At 39.1% G+C, this 25,721-nt stretch overlaps 1 protein-coding gene across 5 annotated transcripts in view; it reads right to left on the bottom strand.

Moving 5' to 3' along the window:
* The window catches only part of mid2 (midline 2), a 171,840-nt gene that overhangs the window by 25,041 nt on the left and 121,078 nt on the right, over positions 1-25,721 (bottom strand). For 3 of the 5 annotated variants that reach the window (XM_030739155.1, XM_030739154.1, XM_030739153.1), the window contains exons 3-7: positions 23,111-23,176; positions 21,108-21,203; positions 7,339-7,446; positions 1,727-1,875; positions 505-632 (exon numbers count right to left, since the gene is read on the bottom strand). In XM_030739155.1, coding sequence (XP_030595015.1) covers positions 505-632; positions 1,727-1,875; positions 7,339-7,446; positions 21,108-21,203; positions 23,111-23,176 — 547 coding nt within the window. The remainder of the gene's footprint in view (positions 1-504; positions 633-1,726; positions 1,876-7,338; positions 7,447-21,107; positions 21,204-23,110; positions 23,177-25,721) is intronic. The other 2 variants (XM_030739156.1, XM_030739158.1) reach the window with 2 other exon arrangements.

Below are 25,721 nucleotides of genomic sequence, written 5' to 3' on the forward strand. Positions count from 1 at the left end.
TAACATACAGTAAGTGTTGGCAGAAATGTTACATAGAGTACGAGTGCTTGTCAGTTTACTAATCTGGCAGTCTTTAAGGCCAGATGTTTTTTCTGCCTGAAAGGGAGACAGGTGAGGTAACATAGAGAGCGACAAAGTCAACAGAAGTCAAAGTGGTGGAAGAAAGAAAAAAATGACATTATTCTCCTGCCCTCAACGGTGGTTATATCTGGGACATATTTGTGTACCAAATATAGCTATTATTAAAAGAAATAGCCATTACTGAAAAATTAATTTTGCTTTTCAGTTGGTGTGCAAATCTGGAAATAAAAGTATAAGAATAACTCACATAAAAGAGGCATCTGAATCACAGAATGCTAAACTGAAAGATCATGTCAGCTAAGTTGAGTTTCACATGTCTGAAAAGGGCTTATGTCACAAGGCAAGGGAAAAAAAGCCAACAGCAGGACTACTGTGCACAGTTAACTACTAACCTACTGCAGAGTCAACAAAATCGGAATTTACCTGTTAGGTAATCTAATCCTTCCAGAATCTTCTTCTCTCGGGAGAAGTCAAGAGCAAAGTTGTCAAACGCCTCGTTCAAGTTGACATCTGGGATGAGCACCTGCGAGGAAGCCGTCGCCATTGCAACCCTTTCAGGTTGTCAGGACATGGAGGCGAGTAAAGTAAATGTCAGCAGAAGGGTAAAAATGCGAGGTAGAGAAGGAGGGACGAGAGGTCCGATGAGGTGATGAGGGAAAGAGGGATGGAGCGGGAAAAGATGAAAGGTGATGAGGTGTTGGAAAAATGTGAGCAGAAAGGTGAGGTGAGGTAACAGAGAAGAGGTGGTAGACATTATCAGTGACACAAGTAAAGGCGAGAGAGAGGAAATAATGCAAAAGGATACAAACAGAAAATTCATGGTGTCGACATCTCATCCAACTCAATATCTCTGCTTTGGTGTTGTCAAAACACAGACAAACCAGACATGTACTGACACACTTACTCCAAAGTCCCTGCAGCTTTGTGGAAACTTGTGCCTACTTCTGCTTTGAGCATCAGTAAGCTGTCGGTGGCAGGAGCCAGCCAGAACCACAGTGCTGGCAGGGTTACACAGCAGTGCAGTGTGGAGGACAGAACAGCACTAGTCCTTAAGACTTCAGTTCCTCAGTAAAGAGAAACCAGTCAGTCAATAAAGTGCACGGCCAGGTGCTTGAAAAGAAAAGTGGAGCTAAGGCCAAATAAAAGATAGTATACTAGCTGCAGATTTTGCATAAGTCATTGTCTGTGAAAGAAACAGAGCAAAAGATCTACAGGAGGAGGAAGGAACAAGGATCTTAACAGAAGCATGAGGGTTGAAAGGAAAACTGCAGAGCTGGCCCTTAAATGATAGATGATTTTCAACAGAGGCCTGACATTGATCGCAGGAGCCAAAGACTTTTGAAAAAATGCTGATTTCACCAGCAGCCCTTCAAGTGGATTTCACAGAGGTAAAAATCGAAAACTCATTGTAGGGGAGAGGTTTTGATTTAAAGAGTCAAAGTCTTATTGACAAATACGCTGATGACTATCATGTAGCCTGCTACAAGATGACACAGCTGCACACAGGGGAGGAGAGACAAAAGCCCCAGTCAGGATGACTTGTCTAAAGCCTCCTTCTTACCTGGACTATTAATAGACAGTGAACTGAAATTAGTCTATTGTTGCAACAGGCAGGTGGTCTAAGTCGGTGCGCTTTTCAACTCACCTTTCTGCGACATTTCTGGCAGTCTGAAGAAAGCGGGCGTGGTCGTTCTCCTTCAAACTCTGCTCAGCCTGTGTGATCAGGGCACTGGAGCGCTCCAAACACTGGCGACAGTTTGCAATCTGCTGAGCCAACTTGCGCAGTTTCATCACCTGGAACAACCACAGCACATGTTGCCATGTTACGACACACACGATTCTCATTCGTTCACACAACCTGAGCCTTGAAAGAATATATCACTCTTCCCCATAACTAGAACTCGACTTTTGAATTTTTCATTTAGAGAAGAGAACACAGACAACATTGCCAGCACCTGGTCTAGTAAAAGATTCAGAAATGCCACCATGACACTCTTTTACTATGCAGGAATTTTGACATGTACTCTGTCTCTCATCCCCATCTCCAAAACTTAGACAAAAGTAGTTCACCGAGTGTTATTGATCTTCTATGTTCATCTTCTGGGACTCAAAATAACTTTCTATTTGCTCAGGGCAACTCATGTGCTTTCCACTACAAAAAAAAGTGTCTCAAAACTCCCTCTACATCCCCCAAACCCCTCCACGGTAGTTCAATAATTTCAGTTTGATGGATTTTTTTTAATTCATTTTGACAGCCACTTCCGTTTTGCTTCCTATATTGGCACACATTACTGACACAAAGATAGCACACTCCCGAGATGATTTCTGCTAGGTGATCTTGGCATATTACAGAGTTAACTGAAGCTTTTTTACTATAGAAAAACAGACACAAATCCTCTAACACTGACAGATATTGGATATGCCTGAACCTGGTCAAATATTATGCAGAAGCAATTAGCAGATGACATTAGAGCTCATGATGAAGGGTGAGAAATGGAGGACATCAACATAAGGATGTTTCTCTACTCACTAAATGCAATAAAACTATAGATTCCACACAGAAACACAATCATAGACACAGTTATCTTAAGACACACACCAACAGGAAAACAGAGGGACAGAGAGAAAATGCAGTTCTGGTCACAGGGTCTGAGTTGAAGTGAGTCCATCGCCTCTTTATGCTCACATTGACCTTAAGACCATGTTGCATAATCGAAGAGCAGATGTTTCTAGGATATTGGATGAGGTGCAGCAGTCTCCTCATGAATGAGCATGTGACAAAATTGTGAGATGAGGACTGGCAGAAAAATGTTTGAGCACCTTTTAAGTGCATCTACTGTTTATTTGCATGGTGTGCATGTTTCAGGTGTACCAGTGCAGCCAAACAGGAAACTGCTGATTCTGGACCACATAATTTGGTTCATATTCACCACAAAGCACCATGCTGTGTGAATCAAGTCAGGTCACCAAGTCAGGTGGTGCAGTGAGAATAACTTGATCCTGAACACCACTAAGACAAAGGAGATGGTAGTAGACTTTAGGAGGACAACACATGTCATTCAACCTCTGTTCATCGAGGGGGATGAAGTGGAGCTGGTTTCAGATTTTAGGTTCCTGGGAGTACATCTGCAGGATGATTTGACCTGGAGTATCAATACGACCAGCATTGTCAGGAAGGCCCAACAGAGACTGCATTTCCTGAGGGTTCTTAGGAGCAACCATCTGACCCAGAATCTGCTGGTGTCCTTCTACCGTTGCTCTGTAGAGAGCATCCTGACCTACTGTCTGTGCGTGTGGTTCAACAGCTGCACAGCAGCAGACAGGAAAACACTCCAGCGAATCATCAACACGGCTCAAAAGATCATAGGCTGTCCCCTGCCCTCCCTCCAGGAACTGTTCAATGCCCGCTGCCAGAGGAGGGCACAGAACATCCTCCAGGACCCCTCACACCCTGGACACTCCTTGTTTCAGCTACTGCCATCAGGCAGACGTTTCAGGACAATGAAGGCCAGAACAAACAGACTGAGGAACAGCTTTTATGCCAGGGCTATCATTGAACTGAACTCTGTGCGGTTTGGACAGTGATGTGGGGTGGTAGTGCTGACTGTGTGCGTGCGTTGGTGTGTATTGGGGCTAGATTCGTCTGTTAATTTACTATTGTGCACTGTATTTTAGTAATCATTTTTATCACTCATATTTTTATTATTTTATTATTTATTGTCTGAGGCACCTAGAAAGGAATGCATTTTAAATTTCGTTGTGCAACTTCTGTGTACAATGACAATAAAGATTCTGATTCTGATTCTGATTCACGCAGTCAGGTCAGGATTCAGACAGAGGCACACACAGATGCGTGGTCTCTTTCAGTGTAATTTGCCAATGTTTGTGCTGTAATGTCATTTCCGACCAAGCACAAGGAAGCCATGATGAGCAAATTTGAAATTAAAGTAATCTGTTCATCTTCATTAGAGCTCAAATCCTGATTCTGGGAATTAACTTAGTTTGATGTAACTCTCCACAGTGAAAAAAACAACAACCAAAAAACAAAACAAAACAACAACAACAAAAAAACCCCCAAACGGCCTTTGTGAGCGCTGAGACTGCCAACAAGCGGTAACTGTAGAATTAAATACCTGCTTTGGTGTGGAGCGCTTCCAACAATTAAATGATTAAATAAATCATCTGCAAATTTTCAAAGGTAAAACATAAAGTTGAGTTGCTTAATCGATTAAAAGCATCCTAATTTCAGTAGAAAGAAAAGCTAATTTGAATCTCTAATAAATCTAAAAAGCTCATTTGGTTAAGAGGTCACAATCAAAAGCTTTCAAAGAATCTAACGTCCACTCTCGTTTCTACTGCGGAAAAGCTGCTGCTGCTTAAAAGTCTTGCAGAGTTGGAGTCTTAATGGAGTTTTCAACTGACATCTCAGCCGCACTTGTACTAAGTCCACCATAATCTCTTGTCACTATAAATGACATTTGAGCAGGTTGTTGACTGCAAAGAGAGGAGAAGCGAGAAGGGTTTAAAAGATGAGTTATTATTTGGCAACATATGCCACGAGCAACAATTTTAGAGATGATTACTTCTCTCCTGCAGAATAATGGACAGTATGGCACAGTCTGTCTCCCTGTGTGTGTTTGTGTTGCTCACTTTATGTGAAGCCTACTTCATTTAAAGCTGAAATTGAACCTTCTACAACAGTTTAAATACTTACGAGGTGACACTAGAATATTTAAAGTTGTTCCTGATCCCTCTATGAAGTCATAAAATAAGCCATAAACTGTTTTCAGAGGCTGGATTTTATTAAACCACAATCATAGATTTGAAAACAAAACTATATGTTATTAACGGGCTACATGTATTTTTATAAAGTGACTGTACTGATGTAAGCTTACATTAAATTCTCACTCATTTACATAGACTCTTACTTTTCCCTGCACTCAGTTAATTCAAAAACACAATTTTTGTATTCCCCAAAACACCCCAAGTCAAAGGTTTTTCCATGGCCAATCATCTATCCTGACCTGCCTCTGAGAAACTACAGTTGCATTAGCACATTCACAAGAGGCACTTGGCAGGGATTCAAACAAATGCCTAATGTTGTTGTTTTTATGGTGAGTCTCTACCAGGCATAAGCTCATAAAACGAAGCATGAATAACAAAAGAGATTGTCAAAGAAAAAAAAGTGTCTAGAAAGGGTGATATGTAACTCCAAAAAGGAATTTGCATTGTTAGTCTTCAAGACTCTAAAGGAGTTTAAACAGTTTTCATGATGGGAATGGAAAAATGGCAGGATAGATGCTTGGAAGACAGGAAGTCATGTGATAAAAACACACAAACAGAAACCAGGCTGTGGGAACAGTCTGCTTTTTTGTTTTGTGTGTGTGTGTGTGTGTGTGTGTGTGTGTGTGTGTGTGTGCGTGTGTGTGTGTGTGTGTGTGTGTGCGCTGAGAGAGATTAAGTATGACTGCTGTCTTGCCTTTGCAAGATATAGACCTCATTATGAGGAAGTAAGAGAGAGAATGGGAGCACCTTGCTCACCATGATCAAGCCTGTATAATCCGGTTATTCTGTTGCAGAGTCACCTCTGAACACTTTCCTTTATGAGACTGTCCTCAACAGGAAAGCATGTCAGTACTTCGTTTAAATGCATAATATGGGCTGTGTTTTTTGTAGCAATGTTGCTGTGTAAAATATCAATATTCATCTTTTCTTTTGTGCTCTTCTACAATTACTCAGGACATATTTAATTCATCTTCCTTGACCTTTCAAGAGATGCATATGGGCTTCCTACATTTCTCTGCTGTACCTTCAGCTGGAGAGCCTTTTACAGGCACAGACTCTCAGGGGAACAAACCTTGCTCTTTGTCTGCAATCATTGTGGGCACACTCTGACACGTTTCCTCTGTCCCACACACACACACACACACACACACACACACACACACACACACACACACACACACACACACACACACACACACACACACACACACACTTCAGTCCTTGTGTTAACTGTTAGGAAATTTTTCATTTCTCTACAAAGCTCCTCTGCCACTGAGGATCCTCCACAAGCACTCAGAATTTCACTTCTGGAAAGGTATCTCATGGTCAGAAGGGGACAACCACCCATATACACATGGGCACACACATAACACACACAAGACACGCCCAAACACACACAGTATCTGCTTGTACAGTTAGTCCTGGACTTTCTAAAAAAGCAGCAGGAGGTTCAGAACGGTCTTTCCTGCCATTTTAGATTCTTTCCAAACACATTTATGCTGGCTGCCTACATATGAGAGAGGCTGTTATCGCTCTCTTTTTATCCTCATTTTTTTCATTTCTTGTAAAGCCTGCATGTGGTGCATATTTGGGTAAACAGACAACTACAGAAGTAGCTTTACAAATATATTCTGTCCATGGCATTACTGCTTTCATTCTCATCTGCATGGTGGATTGGGCTTTTTGCCCGTTTCAGATGGCAATGCGACACAAGTGCTTGAAATCTGAACTGCTGAAAATTGAATGAAACAATGTAATACGAATTCACTGAAGTCATCATCTCTCTCTTCTAAGTGCCAGTGATCATTTTTTGTTTATACCCACTGAATAAAATTGTGTCTAAAGTCAGACTGATTCTGTTAGTGACAAACCCACAGATGACTGTCCATCTATAACTCGTTTTGCTTTCAGGGTATATTTAGAGACACACTGATACACTGCCTGGTGCTCCTTAACCACTCCCAGCAACATCATTTACAACAACAGGTCATAGACTGACTCAGACTGATTGCAGAATGTCTGCATTTCTAAATTAGACAGTTTTATCACTGCAGTCAGTCTAAGTTGGACTGCGAATGTTTGGCGGCAGGTTGCCTCCCACCAGGCGGCCTGGGCAATCGCCTTGTGATCAAAAGTGGTCGCCCAGAGCTTGAACAGGAGAATCCTGATCTTTTGGGTGCAAGGGATATATATTCTGACTTCAATATTTGAAATGTTGGGCACGTTTAATATGAACACAAGAATACTTACTTACATATATGGCAGAAAATCAGGAAGAACATAATAGGTTCACTTTAAGTTGATAAAATGCAGCTTGTTGCCTGTTAGCTTTGTTTTGCGTGTTCTTTACTGCCTTAAAAAAATCAATCAGTGTAATGTTAACTTAGTAAAGGCACCTGAATTTGAATATTTTAGACAGCATACAAAAGAGGCTAAAAAAAAAGAATTCTGTTTAATAGAAGAATACTTTACCTTGGATTCTTTGATCTTCACAGCGATGACCTGTTTTCTCTGACGAATGATCTCCACTAGCTCATCACACTCCTCTACCAGCTTAGCTTCATGCATGGCTGTGTTCACCTGGAAAGATGTGAACAAACAAATTAAGAAACCCCCAGAGCCTCACTTTAAAACCAAAGTGCATACTCACTGACTTGCTCACAGTATCTTATATTGTGCTTTGCCTTTCTGAAAACAAAAATGTGTCTGCACATTCTTTTTTCTTTTTTTGTCTTTCTTATTCACATGCTCTCTTTGGGAACTTTGTAAGACTTTAGGATTGGCAGCAAAGATGATTTGTATCATCTCATACAGAGCACGTCCTATATTTTTCCATTTCATTAAGAATTCTGCACACCAGGAAAAGATGCCTCAAGCAACATGTGCACCTGGATTAAAAATACCTTGTGATGAACAAAACAAAGAAAAGTGATTTCCAACTCATTAGCTGTCACTGGAAAGATCATAAATCAAGCATTGCAAGTATTGCAAAACATACACTGATCCAAGGTTAAACAAACAAACAAAAAAAACAAACAAACAAAAAAAATCACAAAAATATACATACATCTGACAAATGAATAGGTCAACCAATTAGGGGGTATTGCAGGTAGTAAGAAACTGACAGTTTAATGTACAGTGTAGAGGGAATTTTATTATTCATGTGTCAAAAATGTTCTTCTCACTGCTGGAGGAAAAATCTATCACACCTAATATAAATGGTCACTGTGCTGTCAGACACTTCTCTGTTCTGTTCTTCTATGCAACATTAATTTACTACACAGGAAAGGCTATTATATGCTAAGAAAAAAGCTGCATTAGATTATTAGAAACACAAAACATGTTTATTTCACTCTGAATCGTTATGAAAAAGCCACCGAGAAAGGGTCTGTGCAGCCAAGAATGAATTCCCTCTCAGAATATGCTCAGACCAAGCCAATTTAAGAGACTCTGTGATTATATCAGGACCAAAGTCACCTAGGCAACTCTTCATCAGTTCACCATTTCACAACAACCCTAAATGAACAGCCATCTTCATCTGTGTGGGTGGTTGGTTGAGGTTTATTGAGACATTAAGAACGTTTGCTGAATTTCAACAATGAATCACGACTAACCAGTCTGCTCATTGTGAAATACACATACAATTACTGCAAAATCTTTTGAACCACTTAAGGCATGGTTTTTAGATCAGCAAAAGATGCTCCAACTTCACTGTTGGAACCAAAGCAGAAAGCAGAAAATCTGACCTTCATTGTGTCCAGTGAGTTGGCTGCCATCTCTGTTTCATGAGGAAACAAAGACACACAAGTCAGATAGAAATCCCACCTGTTCTCTTGATGGGGCTGAAACTTCACTGGCTTTAGGTCTTGGAATAGCACATCCCACAACAAGAAACGATACCTGCTTCATCTGCTCGAAAAGTTGTATTTTTTTTACTTCATCATAGTACAATCAGGATGTAAAACACTCCTATCACCATCTAAGATAATTTTGCCACAGAGATGTAATCAGCTGTATTCATAGCTCTGTGGAGTTTTACTGCAAGTGCAACTTGTGGAAGCCAATTCAGACCATTAAAGAAATTACGTATATACACCAGAATAAGACCAGAAAGAAGAACCAGGAATTCAATCCAATTTTATTTATATAGCACCAAATCACAACAAACAGTTGCCTCAAAGTGCTTTATATTCTAAGGTAAAGACCACACATACAGAGAAAACACAACAATCAAAATGAACCCCTATGAGCAAGCACTTGGCGCCAATGAGAAGGAAAAAAAAAAACTCCCCTTTAACAGGAAGAAACCTCCAGCAGAACCAGGCTCAGGGAGGGGCAGCTATCTGTCATGTCCGGTTGGGGGTGAGGGGAGGGAGACAAGACAACAGACACATTGTGGAAGAGAGCCAGAGATTAATAATATCCAGTGATTAAATGGAGAGTGATATATAAACACAGAGAGAGTGGAAGGAGGTGAGTGAAAAAGAAATACTCAGTGCATCAAGAAATTAGAGGTCATCCAGGCCTTTATGTCTTTAAGACATTTCTGCAGTTTAATTAATTGGTCTGTGTCATCTGGCCTCATGGATATATATAAAGCTGGTTATCATCTGCACAGCAATGAAAATATATGTTATGCCTTCTAATAATACTGCCTAAGGGAAGCATGCATAGTGAACATAGAATTGGTCCTAGCACAGAACCCTGTGAAACTCCATAATTACCCCTTAGTGTGTGAAGAAGACTCCCCATTTACATGAACAAATTAGAGTCTATTAGATCAATATGATTCAAATCACTGCAGTGCAGTACCTTTAATACCTATGGCATGCTCTAATCTCTGTAATAAATATTATGGCCAACAGTATTGAATGCTGCACTGGGGTTGAGCAGGACAAGCACAGAGATGAGTCCACTGTCAGAGGCCATAAGAAGATCATTTGTAACCTTCACTAATGCTGTTTCTGTACTGTTATGAATTCTGAATCCAGACTGAAACTCTTCAAATAAACCCTTCCCCTGCAGATGGTCAGTTAGCTTTTTAACAACTACTCTCTGAGATAAAAGGAATGTTGGAGATTGGCCTATAACTAACTAGGACAGCTGGGTCAAGTGATGGCTTTTTGAGAAATGGTTTAATTACTGTCACCTTGAAGGCCTGTGGTGTGTAAAGATAGCACTGTGACTGTGGGAATCTTTCACACAAACTGGCAACTTAAGAGTTAGAGAAAAATCACACAAAAGGCCTGAAATTTCACTTCAAATAGACCTTCTCAGAGGCCACAAACATTAACAGAGAATACTGTTCCTTGAACGGCTTCACTTGTTGCTGCAGCGTTTGTTGTCACAAAAAGCCACAGGTGAGTGTTTCCTGCAGTGAAGGGACTGTAACAAGATTGTTCTTGGCTGGCAACCATAACACAGTACTACACAAGAAAATGCACTGTGAGGAGACTTTCTTCACTGTTGCACACAATCTTACAGAGGTCCAAAGATGACATTTAAATCAAAGACCACAGCAGAGGTATGACAAAAAAACATTGGATCAGAAAGTACAAAGATAAATGCTCATTTGAGATATAAATTTAAACGAGCAAAACAGCATAGTGAGAGGTACTATAAAAGTGATGCACATGAATTTAAGAAACTGAGTTTATACTGAAGGGCTTGATGTGTCTCAGGTCCTGTGTCAGGTCTTTGCTGATTTTTTCAGTTTGCTTAAGGACATGACTTTTGGATGCAGGTGATCTGCTGTAGATAGTTTTGTCACTTCTTTTGTCCTCTGCTTGTCCAGTTTTCTCAAATGTTTTAAGGAAACATCGCATATCGTACAAGGATATGCCATTTTTTTTTTTTGGCTAATATCTTTGAGAATCACCTTGTTACAGCAAAAATAAATTTTTATGTCTGTCAAACTGTATCATCTTTGGCATCTTTAGTAAAATTCAAAATGGTTTCTCTGCTTTGTTGTCTGGTATGTGTAAACAGAATGAAAAGAAAATCTATTCCTCTGAAAATGGTGAGGTAAACTGAAAATGAGTGAAAAAGTCGCCAGTGTCCAGAGAAGAACTTTGAAAGACCTTCAGAAAGCCTCGAGAACTATTGCTCAAGACCACTTTAAAAAATTACAAGAAATTCTGGCTTTTTGGAAGCAAAGTATAAAGAAATGAAAGGTGCCTTAAGACCCTTTCCCTGTGCTATATTCTTGTAAGGATGGCTTTGAAACAAAATAGGCCGTCTGTGGATAGCAAATCACAGTGATACACGAACACAGACAACACAGTTCTGCAAAGAGACATCTTATGACTGCAGCTTAATAACCAAGCAGGATAAATGCAGGTATCTTGGGTCACCGTGAATTACGACTGGGCTACTTAGCAGTGTAGAGTTATGGAAAAAATGTTGTTCTCTGTCCCCCTTCGCGCTCATTTTTTTTTTCAACCTCACTCAAATTAGGCATTATTAGACACCTCTGCAGGTGTGCTAAAAGCACTGTGCCAACTTAAAGTAGGTCTGTTACTGGAAGAATAACAAGTATGAAGTATCATTTCACCTGCTCCTGCTGAAATAAACTTAGCACAAAACGTAAGGAATTTTGTGTCTGGTCAATTATTTATTTGTTGTAACAATGCTTCTTGGCAATAAATCTTATACCATTGGAAAGCCTGTTTATTTCCCCTTCAATGGTGCCAACTCAAAGCAGCAGCAGCACAGGTCAGCTGATTACAGCTTGTACAGAAAGAAAATCTGCTGTCACTCACAAGAGAAAGTTGTGATTCTTTTTCCATTGCAGAGCCATGACAATCAATCCCACTTTATCCCCCTGATTATGCTTGTTTTGGTATTTAAGTGTGGAGGCAGAGTCACCCTGTACAATGTAGGCAACAGAAAACAGCTTTAAAAAAAAAAAAATCTCTTTCACTGCTTGTGTCCTACATAATAGAGTACAGTGATGTGAAGTAGAATTGAGAATGGAATAATGTTTGTCATGTCATAAGTGCTTGCTCATAGGAGGTTGTTTGATTGTTGGGGTTTTCTCTGTATTATTGTATGGTCTTTACCTTACAATATAAAGCACCTTAGGTGACTGTTGTTGTAATTTGGCGCTATATAAATAAAATTGAATTGAATGTAATATTATTACAAAGCTTATGCATAAGTTCAGTAAGGAAAATCTGTAACCACTGCAAGTTTATTCTTCACGTCACTTCCATTTTCACACGCTGCCAAACTCAAAGCTGTCATCATTGCTCTGGTCCAATCATCTTTCTGCACGCCTTCTTAAGGGCAATCAGCCTCTGCTCGGCAAACTTTAAATCTCACCGCTTACCTGTCATGCTCCCTTGTAGACTCATTTGTGCAACCCACCTCTTCCCCATCTCCACCTTACCCAAATCACTCAGTGCTCCATTCAATCCTCCACCTTTATCTTCACCACTGCCAGCGTCTAGACTCCGGGAGGTCCTGTCCTAATTCCCATCACCACTGGGATTCCATTCTACCATGATGAGCCATCAGAGTCTACTCGCTAAATAGCTTAATTGAATTATGTATATCAATAAATCATGTTCAATTCCTCCCAGAGAGCGCTCTTTATTGAATTATTATTATAATATTAATATAGCACAAGGTTCAGTTAGCTTTGCACAAACATAGAAAGAAATGTCCTCCAAAGAGCTTTTACTTTCTTACTTTGAGTACATTTCAGAGCCTGAACTTTTTCACTTTTACATGAGCAGAGAAGTTGAAGAAGCATTTTTTAACACAAGCATCTGTACTTCTACTTAAATAAAGAATGCGCCAGATTGACCAACACAAGCACACTGGCTGATTCATGGATCCAACTCAGACTCAACTCTGCTGCACCATTCAAGGGGAAATAAACAGGCTTTCCAGTGGTATAAGCTTTATTTCCAAGAAGCATTGTTACAACAAAGAAATATTAAATCAAACACAAATTTCCTTAGTTTTTGTGTTAAGTTTAGTTGTGAAAACTAGCAAAAGTAATCCTTTAGAGGTACTCAAGTTAGGGTGCCATAACATTCAATAAAAATATCTCACTTCCAAGAGTATGCCTTTAATGCGTACTCCTACTTCGTGCAAATTTAACTTCCTATGATGCAGTTGCCACATAGCTGCATCCTATTCAGTGCTTTCTACTAATTATTAAAAGTATATCTGACAAGCATGTTTGTGTCTGCATTTACAATTGCATTCTTTTAGGAAAGTGGATAAAATGCGGATAGCAACCGAGTGGTGTTACAGTTAGTTACAACTGGCAGCACACATTTCTCTCTAATGAGCTAACAGTTCTCATCAAGTTGACATCCTATATCCTCTATTGAAACACCCCAAATAAAGACTATATTTGCATGCCTGATCCATTGCTGGCAATCTTCTGCAGATATGCCAGGACATCCAGCAAAGAATTAGTCTACTGTGCTGAGAAATAGAGAGTAGGATGGAAGAAAAATTACAGACACAACAATATGGGATGTTAAAATGAACTGTCCCACATTATTACAAATGTTCTGGATTCTGGCTCACTTGCCCCCTTTCCTGACATGCCACTGATCTATGAAATAGGCACAAGTTCCAATGAGATATTTATTCATTTTTATTTTTTTTTAGATGTAATTGAATCAAAGTAAGAAGAGAATATTGCCACTCAGCAGCCATCTGGTAGTTATTTTTGAATGAACAAGACTGACCCAAAACAAAATGAATGAGTGCCATAAGTGCTACTTTAATGGGACATAAAAACTGCATGTTTAACTCACCAGTGAAATCTGCTTAAGTTTGATAATGTTGTCCCAAAAATGAAGTTTTAAAAAGATTTTACCTCCTAAAAGTCAATGTTAATTCACAAAAAAACAAGACTCATCTACATCTCTCTTATGATGGCAGTACATTCTGTTAAAGCTTGGTCATAATACAGTAATAATGGGGTAATAACAGAAGCTGGGGTAATAATATGGATACAAACATATGTCTATGTAGCAAAACCAAGTAGTAATAGTATAGTAATATACAGGTAAAAATATGATGACCTGGTATGTTGCCAACATTCTTCTTTAAAAGAATGGATAATATTTACATTATTTGAAGGTGATATTACATGTAAATATTATGTATATATGTATAAGCTATAGCATTATACAGTAGCATTATATAATGCTATAGCTTATTACCTGTGAACATGTGGTAGTTTTTGTGCAATAACCAGGAATCGGGCTGCAAAATGTATAATTGCCTGTTTTTATTTGATTACATATTAATACCCTATTAAATCAAGCTTAAAGAAGTGTGATGATTACCAGGAAAGACATGTGGTAATTTATATGTAATAACTACTAATCATGGCTGCAGAATGCAAAACTGTATTTGCTGGTTTCACTGATTACACTCAAGAACAAAAAGGCTTTGCCAGAAAACATGTAAGAGCTTACATAGATTTCTGGGAGAACATTTGTGTGAATTCTGTGATTCCATTCAGGAACTAAATGTACTGTCTCTTCTTTAGAAACATGTTTCTGGCTGAATGTAACAAATTTTAATCTAATTTATAGTTTTTTTGTTTTTTAAAGAAGTGAACAGTTTTGAAAAAGTGAACTCAAAACACAGATATGCAACTCCTCTTTTGTAAAATCTGGGAATAAGCAGAGACAATCATTCAGGCGCTGCCCATCCCGTGGAGGTGAACTAAACTCAAAACGAGTCCTTGCTCCATGAATTCCACTGAAATTGTGATTCAACGCTGCAATTTCTCAGTATGCTGTCATTTTAAGAAAATCCGCTGGCTCCAGAGAAATGAGATGAATTGTGTGTGTGAGTTTTAATGATGCTGCATTGCTCATTCAATCTTGAAAATGCGTTTTGCTTCTGTCACAAAAAGTCTCACAGCTGAATCATCATAATAGCGTCACAAACTCCAGCAAATACTGCTAAATTACCCACCCACCCCGACATTACAAGATCCCAATTTGTTTTGTTAAACTGCAAATCTTTACAAATGCATACTGTGTTAACAAGCCCTGTTCACACCCACACTGATGTATTTTAAATTCTAGTTCAGAACCAAAGGTTTCACCACATATCAACTGTGGCAGGAGTGGAAAGTGATTTACAAAATGTCTAACAGAGCTTGTAGATTTAAAACTCTCAGTCAGGAATGTAAGTTGGTGCACTGTATTAGGTCCAAAGAATTGGTGAAATGGATTCATCACTCCATAACACCTGTTGCCTCCAATTTTCATTCTAGTTCTTGTGTAATGTTGCATACAGTCTCAGTCCTCTCTCGCCCTGTTTGCCTTCCTTAAGAATGGCTTCCTGACAGCCACCCTTCCACCAAGACCATTTCTGATGAGGCAAATTGTGCCAAACTGTATTCTTTGACATTTTCCGTAACTTCAACTAAAGAAATGAGAACAAATGTTTCTGTCACAGACCATTAGAATAAAGTACCCAAAGCTAAATTGTCTGTTATGTGTAGACACAACAGTGAGATTTGTGCCCTTTGTATGCTAGAATGAATTAACAAACAAAAATACAATCCTCGGAAAATGGTCAAGTACAAAGACTGGACTGGACATGAATAACTTGAGCTTATTACATGATCTTATAACGGAGTATATTTATAAGTAACTAGGCAGCTCATTTTCTTTCTCACATTTTGGGGCCAACTTGAAAGAAAGGCAGATGTGAAATACAAAAGTGAGGTCAGAGGTCAAATGTGACATATTTGTGTGATGTGATATTTAGAATCCCCATATATCATTCCCTATATGTTGTCAATACAAACAATTTCAGTAAGAAACAGTTTTAAATAACTCTATATAGGATTATTAGCACTTTGACCTTCAGATCAATCTATTGACCTTGAAGGAGAGGTCAGAGATCAAATGTGACATAATATTTTAAATCTTTATATGGTACTTTCTATATGTTGACAATACACACCACACTTGTAAGAAGAAACTGACCTTGAAGGCCTCAGTGGATGTAAGCCAACTTTGAATGGATGGTTAACATGACCCCACTCTGCACCCCTACAAAGTTTTCAAATTAATTCAAAACTTTTCAAGCTATTATGTTTATAGACAGAATGACACACACACACACACACACACACACACACACACACACACACACACACACACACACACACACACACACACACACACACACACACACACACACCCAAAACCAAAAACATAACCTCCTTGGCGGAGGCAATAATGAGTGGTAGCTCAAGACTTCTGACTGTAATAACTACAGAACAGTGACAGACAGAACAATGTATGGCTCCCAACACAGACTACTTTAGCCAAAATGGCTCCTATCTCACAAAGAGGGTTGAACAAAGTTCAAAACAGTTGTTAACCTTTTGCTGACACTAAAACCCTTACATTTTGATTCAGCTCTGTGCTCATTTCACTCCTCTGCTCTCTCAGATTTCTCTCCATTTTTTTCTGCCTCCGTTTGACCGGCCCCGATTCTGTCTGCTTCTTACTGTCCCCAGTTTGCCTCTTTAAGTGTGACATGAAGTCCTCAAACAGATGCAAGGATTTAGTGTGACAGTTTTATCTCTGATGCTGTCTACAAATTCTGGGATAGCTCCCAAAGATTTATGACATCCAGCTGGCACCTGGCTCTAAAACTGAAAGAAAGGCTTTATGTATGTAATGGAGTAAAAGAAAATGCAACTGTGGGACAAAAGCAATGGGTGTTATGTCAAAAAAGGTGGAAACGCTGTTCTTCTGAAACGCTTCACTAGCAATGAATCTCTAGCTTCATGAATCAACAAAATATTTATATGGTAAACAGATCTGCTGCATTTATTTCCTTTTTTCATGGTAACAAATTCTAACCTCTTGCCTCCTTTTACTTTTCAACAAAGCAATGAAATACAAACATCAGTCACGACTAATTAAATTATCATGCCTATTATCAAAGGACACTCGTCATTATCTCTGCTAATCAAATCTCAACAAGTATTTGATGGATTACCATGAAAATGTATTTGGACACTCATGCTTCCCAGACAGTGTGCCTTCATTTTCTTTGGTGGCTTCATGATATAACCACTTGATGGAAAGAGCACTATAATTATTAGATGGACTCTCTTTAAAATGAATTTTAATAACTTGCTAATACTCTGACTTTAAACAGCATCATGCTAAAAAAAAAAAAAATCTCTGTAACTGTTGTTTATGACTGAGTACATAAACACTAATGATGGCCTGATAAAATGTTAAACTAAGAAAATAAGATACGTGATCGTACAGCTTCAAAAAGCTGTTATGACTTTCAAATTTTTTTGTGGTTTTTAACAGACAGCATCACCTGTCCTGGATGGATCGACAGTAATTGGCTGACTGAGACATCTACCCACTTCTAAAGCTTTGTGTGGGAATCTGTTAAAAGCACAAACATACCGTAGAGCTTGCAATAAAGCAAAAATGTCACTTATCTATATACTCTTAGCCCACGGTACTGATGTTCCCATCTTCGGTTAAAAGTGGGACTGCAAATGGCTTTAGAAATATGGCTTTAGAAATATGTCTTTAGAAATGATGCCAGAAGATGGTTCAATCTCCCTGATACTATTGTGGAAAGATGAAGAGAGATGAGACCTAATGCAAAGGATTAGCCGGCATTAGAGCCATCAACACACAACTGATTCATATTCTGCACACAGTGGGATCAGCTTCGGTGTACACACACCTAGACAGGTCTTGGCTAAAGACTTACTGCTCACTGTGTAATCAGTAGACATACACGTGTGAACGTTTAAACTCACCAGGCTTCTGTCTGATGTGATTCTTTCTTTTTTTTCCATCAGTCGCACACAACTTTAACACGATCCTAGCAGTTGGAAACACCAGCTGCTGTTTTACTGCTTCCTAAAAACAATGCTTACACCACAGCTGTGTCTGGGCTCTCTGGCTCTATTAAGAGCCAGAAAGCCTATGCCTTATTAGAAAGTTCTCTTTCTGCCAGTGCATGTGCCTTGTAACAACAGAGTCTCTGTCTCACAAGGGATAGCTGAACCATGACCTCAGTGGGGGCAGCTATAGAGAGCAAGATAAAGTGGGACAGAAAGACAGAAAAGCTGATCAGCTGTCAAGCTGCAAGATGAATTAAGACGAGGGAGATGTTAAATGCAAGAACTTCACTACACAGACAAAGTTTCAAGGGCACAGGCCTTTAAGGAACTATTGTGTAAGTAAGAAAGAGGAGGCTCACTGGGAATTAAATAGAAAAGCACAAAATGAAACAGTAACAAAAGAATAAGAGCATCTCTTGAGATGTGCATTTGAAGAGGGTAAAAAAGCTTGTACTATTACTCAAAAAAAAAAGGGAGCTTCCTTAATATTAAACAGAAAAATAATGTGCATTTATCAGATAGGATATTAGTCTTATTCTATGTATTAACACAGCTTTCATTCCAGCTCTGAATTTAGTTAAATCTGTCACTGTATCGATGTCTATTCAATATCAGAGTAGTTTTCAGGGAAATGCTCTTCACCGAAGAGCCTCACTGAGTGCCCCTTACTCTGCTGACTATTAATAATCCAAAATGAGTGAAAATAAGTGACGAGTGCTAACTAAACAAAAATCATTTCAAATGCCCAAGAATCACATCAGTGATTTCAAAAACACTGAATCCTATTCTGAACACCATTAAGCACAAAAACCTCACACCAAATACGTGCGGTGAGAATAGAGGCCTGCTCAGAAAGAAACATCCTACACATCATCAAGTCAGAGCATCTAAGACTGAAGGAAAAGATAACTCCCCCGGAGCGAACCCCCGGAGGACCGGGCTGCATCGCTGCTGTGTGTGTGCTGACACACTGGAAGCTGATTCACACTGTGTTTGATCATTTCTTCGGCACCAATACAGTATGATGCAAACAAAGACGAGAGAAATCCAGGTCACGCTTAAAGCCCTTCAGAGATTTCTTATTTTGTACACACTTCTCTCCCTTCACTAAAACTCTCACTTTTTTATTCCCTTTTTGTGTTGTATTGCATTATTGCTGAACATGTTCTTCCACACACTGCCTATATCTCTTTTTTGCAGAAGAGATCACTGGTAGTCAGACTAACACTTATGTTCTTTTCATCCCATTCTCTGTTTGCCCTGTTAACCTCTGGTTGTTTGCTTTCTTTTTTTTTTTTTCTTTCCCTCACCTCTACAGCCTTTACTTTTCAGTCTTACCAACATTCACCATCATCTTCTCCTCATTCGGCCTCCCTCCTCTTCCTGCCACTCATAAATAAAAAAATCTCTGTACATTAACGCATGCTCACCAGAAAATATTTCAGTCTTACTGTCTCTTATGCCTCTCATAAATAAACCACTACCAGCCCTTCGACGCTGACATCACATGGGCAGAATAGCTCTAAATGAATCGAAAACGTATAGTTCGTTTAAATAATTTGCTTAAGAGTTGGTGAGGCATGTTCCCCCCCATGCAATCTCTCCTCATTACTTTTTGATGAATAACTGATGAAATTGTGCTGCTGTCGTGGCGGTGGCACAGCATTGGTATGCAGACAAAGACGAAACAGAGGCAGAATTTTTTTTTTTCATGCCATGCACTGCTGATGAACAGTTTGCCTGTACTTAATGAATCACCCAGCAATCATTTAATTTTGATTGGCTGAGCGGCTGCATGAGTTGCTGTTCATGGACCTCAGACTGACTCGGAGAAAATGGAGTCATGCCCGGCTAATAAGAAATGAACTACGCTGAGAGTGATGGCAGCACTAAAATGCATTTGTCCTCTGGAGCCATTAATGTCAAATCTCACAGAAAATGATGGTGTTTATTAAGAGTGAGTGTGCAAAGACAGAACGTATGAGCCTGAGTGTATGTGTGTGCATGTGCTGGTAATGCTTGGCTGCTGAGAAAACACTCAGTGGCAAAGCATTAGTACTCTCTGACTGGCTTTGAACACCACCTCCATTAAATCATAGTAGAAGCCCAAATGGAAGAGGTCAACAGTGACAAGACGGACTCAGGTATAATTTTCTGCAGACAGCTACAGGTTCACACTAGGACACCAGAGTGCAAACACTCTTTGAAGGTTGTCATTTAATCGAACCCGGGGAACTGTGACACATTAGTACCTTGTGACAAGTCAGATAAAGCTTCCACTTTGGAGATATATGCCATTTGACAGATAATCTTATCTGATTCGCTGGCAAGCATAAATTTCTGGTGTGGGCATTGCCAATGGGAATTAAAGTGTTGAGTAATGCAACAGTAATTCACCCATCCTAAAATCATCGCAGCGGGATTAATTGAAAGCCAAAGTTCAAGGAAGAACCTAAGCAGCATTACAAGCCAGAGCTGAGACAGTGAAGAGGCTGTGGCTTTTCCCACAACTAGAAGCAAAAGGATGCCTTTTTAAATGGTCTGAAAGTGGCTGATTGCTGAGAGCTACTCCTTTGTTCCTGAGTCATACTTTGAGTCAGATTGTCAGTGCTACAATCTGCAAAGAAAGAGGCCACTGAAACCCTAATTGGTATGTAGTATTTTAATTTTTACAGTGCTGTGTTTAATCGCTCATCATATTGATGGCCAAATGACATAGCAAGATCACATCCTTACATTTAAGTCATTATTAACTTGCTGCTGTATTTCCTTCACATCCTTGTGAGGAAAGTATAATTCTGTAGTTTTAATTCTATACTTTTCATTTTTTTTTTTTTTTAAATGATGTAGATTTTTTTTTCTTTTTTTTTTTTTTTATGACAACACTTTAAGAGCCTGGCATTCACTTCCAGTGTTGAGAATAATCAATATTTAATCAGTAGCTGGTGAAGGAACTGAGAGAATTGAATCCTTATTTTAATGCTGGCAAAGTCATAGTTATGATCCAGCAGGAGGGAAAAAAAAAAAAAAAAAAAAAGGAATTAACTAAAATATAGAGTAGCAAAAAAAAAAAAAAAAAAAAAAAAAAAATATAGAGTAGCATCAGTGGCCTGGAGAGAAAGCTAAATTATCTCCCCCAACTGAGTTGGAAATGCCTATTTCCACCCAGCAGAAATTCCCTCATTAAGAATCTTTTGCAGCTCTGAGGCTGTGGCTGACAGTGACCTCTGACTACCATGATACTTGGCAACAAACAAAACTACTTCCCACATGGACGTTATAAGGGTTACAATTAGGGGAGATGACTTGATTTTTACTCAGAAATTAAAAGACATAAAAATATATTACATACCTCAACCTGCTGACAGATTTGAATGAGCTTGGCCATTTGGTTCTCCAGCTCACTGTTCCTCTTCACCAAGTTGGTTAAGTTGTTCTCCAGAGTTTGCTGTTTGGAGGGAGCAGGAGGGATTGGTGAGATTAGCACGTATAACCGTCACAGTGTGCAGTTTTGGTTATAAACACACAAATGCTGTTACTGTAACAATATTGTGTATTTAAAGCATTAAGCTTAAGACACTACAGAAGAACAGATTCATTTTATATATATATATATATATATATATATATATATATATATATATATATATATATATATATATATATATATATATATATGAGAATTTCTTAATATGCATTTACTTTTATTAAACATTAGTTTTACACTGGTTTATGAGTTCATATTTATGTCTTTTACAGTTACAATGAAACCCATATGATTGCATGTGGTAAAGACCAGCACGGTAAGTCCATGCCTTTTAGTACTCCACTGATAGTCGGATGATGTTATTTATATTTTTTACAAACATTACCGATAATCTACCATATGGCACTAAATAGATGGTAACTGTAATACATTCTGTGACATTGTATGAAAATATTACAGCAGTGTTTCACTTCTTTACCCTTTGTTTTTCTATTTTTGCATTTTAAGTCTCCACATTTGATCATTCCTCTAAGATTGGCTTTATAACATATGACATACATGCAAACAAATCTCTTCATACACAATAACTGCTGCTACCTTGCAATACTTTGTAAATTACTTCAATAAATTAATCCAAATGCTATAAAGGCCTGTGAAATAGAATACATACTTAGATGTAAAAACTCAAATAAAATAGGTGCAGAAGGGAAGCGTCTATCATAGTAGGCATGCACGAAAGTCTGACCCTTGTTGAACACTGTCACACGTGGTATGAAATAAGACATAATCAAAAAGAACAATTTGTTCAAAGCACAGCACTTTTACTCCAAAGGCTTTGCTTTCAAAAGCTTACAATTCTAAAAACAATCTGTACAGATTTGACTCACAGTGATAAAATTACTTTTATAGCTGAATTACTGCAAATGCTACAGGAAATATCAGGACTGTAGTTAAATATCAATACTCTGAAATCAGCAGCAAACAAAGTAGGTAAACTGTTGGTAAATTAAATATTTAAAAATTCTCTCCTTTTCTGTAGTTTTGGTTTTATGAAGCCACAAGTGCTTATATAGCAGTTTTATTTGCTACAGAACTCTCTGATCTCTTGATTTCACTTTCATGCCATATTATACTTTGAAGCAATGAAAACAACCCAATAATTCCTGAAAAATGAAACCAATCAACCTCCATTGGCAACTTTTAATGATCAAACACTCAATTACTATCCCTTAACTGTGACTGCTTTCAGATGTAAAACAAAAGACACACACACACACACACGCACGCACGCACGCACGCACGCACGCACGCACAATAAATAAGTTTACTCCAACACATATACTGTACAAAAGATCAAAATGGAAACAAGCAAATGGGAAGTCAGAAATAGAACTGCCATTCAAAGGAAACAAATCAGCGATGGTGGTGACGAGCATCAAAACAACATCAGCAGCTGCAACGAGAATAACAGAACAAAGCAGCAGATAAGCGGCGGGTGTTTGAAGTATCTCTACTCATGCAAGTGAAGGGGAGGTGGCCTGTACAAGCACCTGGCCAATTCTGAATGTCTAACTGTCTGTCTGCTCCTCCGTGTGTCTGTCTTATTATCAGGCATCCTCTGTGCTTTCCAGTATCTCTTCTACCTGCCACTCAGTCTGATGTACGCCTACCTGTTGTCTGTTTGACTTTGCACCCACTTAATTATTCACCTGCCTGCTTATCTCACTTCTTGCATCCTTTCCTTCTCCATCCAGGTGTCTACTTATGTCCCTTTCTGTCCCTCTGCGTCCCAGCGGTGGGAATAGTTCAGGAAGGGAGAGGGAGGGGTGGTGGTGGTGGGGTTGTTAAAAGGCAGCCAGGGAACTCACCGCAGCGCTTGTCTTTGAAGCCTCCATTACTGCATCTGACACTCTGCCCGGGCTCACCTGATAAGCCTATGAACACACACATACACCTACATAAGTGCACACATAAACACACACACAGATAAGCCTGATCACACGGCTGCCAGCTAAATGCACAGCAACTGAAGAGAACTCCTTTCTCATGAAGCTGCCACAAACACTTTTGAGGTTTTCTTGAATGCAGATGAGACCGTGCAGCTTACAGTCTGCACGACAGTAGTGTTAGAGTTGCATCACTGGAATGAGAATTTGGTTGTTGTGCTGCAACCCCCCTGTGTGTGTGTGTGTGTGTGTGTGTGTGTGTGTGTGTGTGTGTGTGTGTGTGTGTGTGTGTGTGTGTGTTTGTTTATTAGGGAGTTTGAAGTGGAACATCAGTGAGTGGGGACAGATGGGTCATTAATTAGCAAGCTGGAGACAAGATGATTAATACATTAGAATACAGCTGCCCCCCATGCGACTGCAGTCAAAAGAAACTCCTTTGTTCTCTACATACATACGTGTGTTTTCCTGCATTTTACATGTGTTTCCTAGTAGGTTATGACACAGGCATGCATATGGTCAGAGACATATGTATGTCTCCATTTATGCAGATGATGTTAGTTTATATGTTCTAGGGTGAGTATGAAACACTAAACCCTGTGGTCAGTATGTAGGTAGGATTCTGCCTAACTTAATGTAACTGAAGCCTTACAGGCAGGTAGCTGACACAGAGAGAAAAAGAGAGAAGGGGGGAGGCAGAGCAACCATCAACAACACACATTTAACAATTTATTAAGACACTCAAGAGACATCAAAGTCAGCTAAACTCGCTAGAGCTGGAGCAGAGAAAAATGTAACAAAAAGCATGTATTAAGGGAGAAATGAAAGCAAAGAAAGGAGGAATGGGTCAGAAAATGCAGATGTGAGTTAAATAACAGCTCAAACAGATATAACATTATTTTATATTTAAGTTGGTTTCGTCTATTAAAATTAAACCTTTTAATTATCATATCAGTTTTCATCATTCTGTCATTCTGAGACACACATGGTGTCAGAGACTTGAAACACCGTGTAATGGAAAGAGTAAACAGGTCTCACCTGTCACACATGAATGCAACAGAAGAACTTGATTAAGTTCTGGAAAATATGGTTTCTTATATAGTCTTATGATGGAATGATGGAATAGCCACACTGATATGCCAGGAACTGGGTGTAAATACTAAATAGCAGGTAATAACTTATGGTATTACCAGCCTTAGTCAGAGAACCATGAACAGCAGTAGGCACTCTGATTATATTGCTATATTTTCTTGGATTTTAATTGCTACAGGTTGAAATCTATTACGCGTAAAACCTATTGCATATATTTACATATAAAAAAAACAAGGATGATTACAGAGACAGAGAAGAGAAATAGAGTGGAGGGTTGTTAGAGTGGAACAAGAAAAAATCAAAGCCAATGTGAAGAGAGATGAGTTACTGCTTTTTAGTTGCTTGAAGCATGTGATGGGCTTGCTGGGGTAGATGGTGTTATTTGCATGAGGTAATATCTTTCATTCACGGACTCAGCTTTAGACATGGTATGTCATTGGAATGAATAGAGAGAGAGTGCAACAGAGATGGGAGGGGCTGATGGGATGGAAATAGGGACGAGTCTCATGTGGAGAGGAGCAGCTTGGCAGGGTAGTTCAACACTGACCAGGCCTCTAATCCAGGCATCGTCCAGTCTGTTCTGTTTCTCTCTTTTCCATTAGTATCACTTCCATTAGTATTCACTAGCTTTCTCTCCATTTTACATTGAAATAAGTACCCTCTCCCACTAACCTGATTTTCTGTCTCATCTACTGCTTTGTTTCTTGTTCCTTCAGTCCTTATTCTGTCTGTCCCAGCCCCGCTACAACAGCAGCTGCTGACAGCCCATCATCTTATGTTAGATCAACACCCCCTCATATGACATCACTACGTTGAGGGGCTCCTGGGTCTCATTCCTGTACAGACGATCCATTTCTCTTGGGATAGACCTCTATTTATATTACAGTAGCTAGACAGCCTTGGGAGAGGGACTTGAGAGAGAGAGACTTGAGTATGATGAAGGGTTTACTGAATTCACTCCCTCAACTTTGGCTGCTCTTATAGCAAAAACTAGTCATCATTATTCATAGTCACATTACCACTAAGCAATGAAATTACACAGAATTACAGCCCAGGGTACCAAAAATGAAGTCAAATTATTAGTGTGTACAAGGTAACAATCCAGACCCTGTGTGTTGTCCTTCAATCACAGCATTACCATGACTCATCTGTAGATGGCAATTTCTGAAATTGTACTATGCTAGTCTAACTCCAGGGTAAAGTGTTACTGAAGGCCGCTCAATCACAGTTGCTGTGGTTGAGCGGCCTTAAAGGATTTTTATTTCAGCCCAATTAAAATTTCCATAATTTAATCATAAGAAGAACTAAGAGACAATAAGAGAAGAGGTTATAAAATTTGACATCACACAAGAGAAGACCATAGTCCAAAGATGTGCTGCGTTTCAGGGAGCAATTTAAACAAGGTTTTATGCCGAACTGCATCTTTTGCCTAATAAGATGACAT

This window comes from Archocentrus centrarchus, chromosome 10, assembly GCF_007364275.1.
Source record: "Archocentrus centrarchus isolate MPI-CPG fArcCen1 chromosome 10, fArcCen1, whole genome shotgun sequence".
Taxonomy (NCBI): Eukaryota; Metazoa; Chordata; class Actinopteri; order Cichliformes; family Cichlidae; genus Archocentrus; species Archocentrus centrarchus.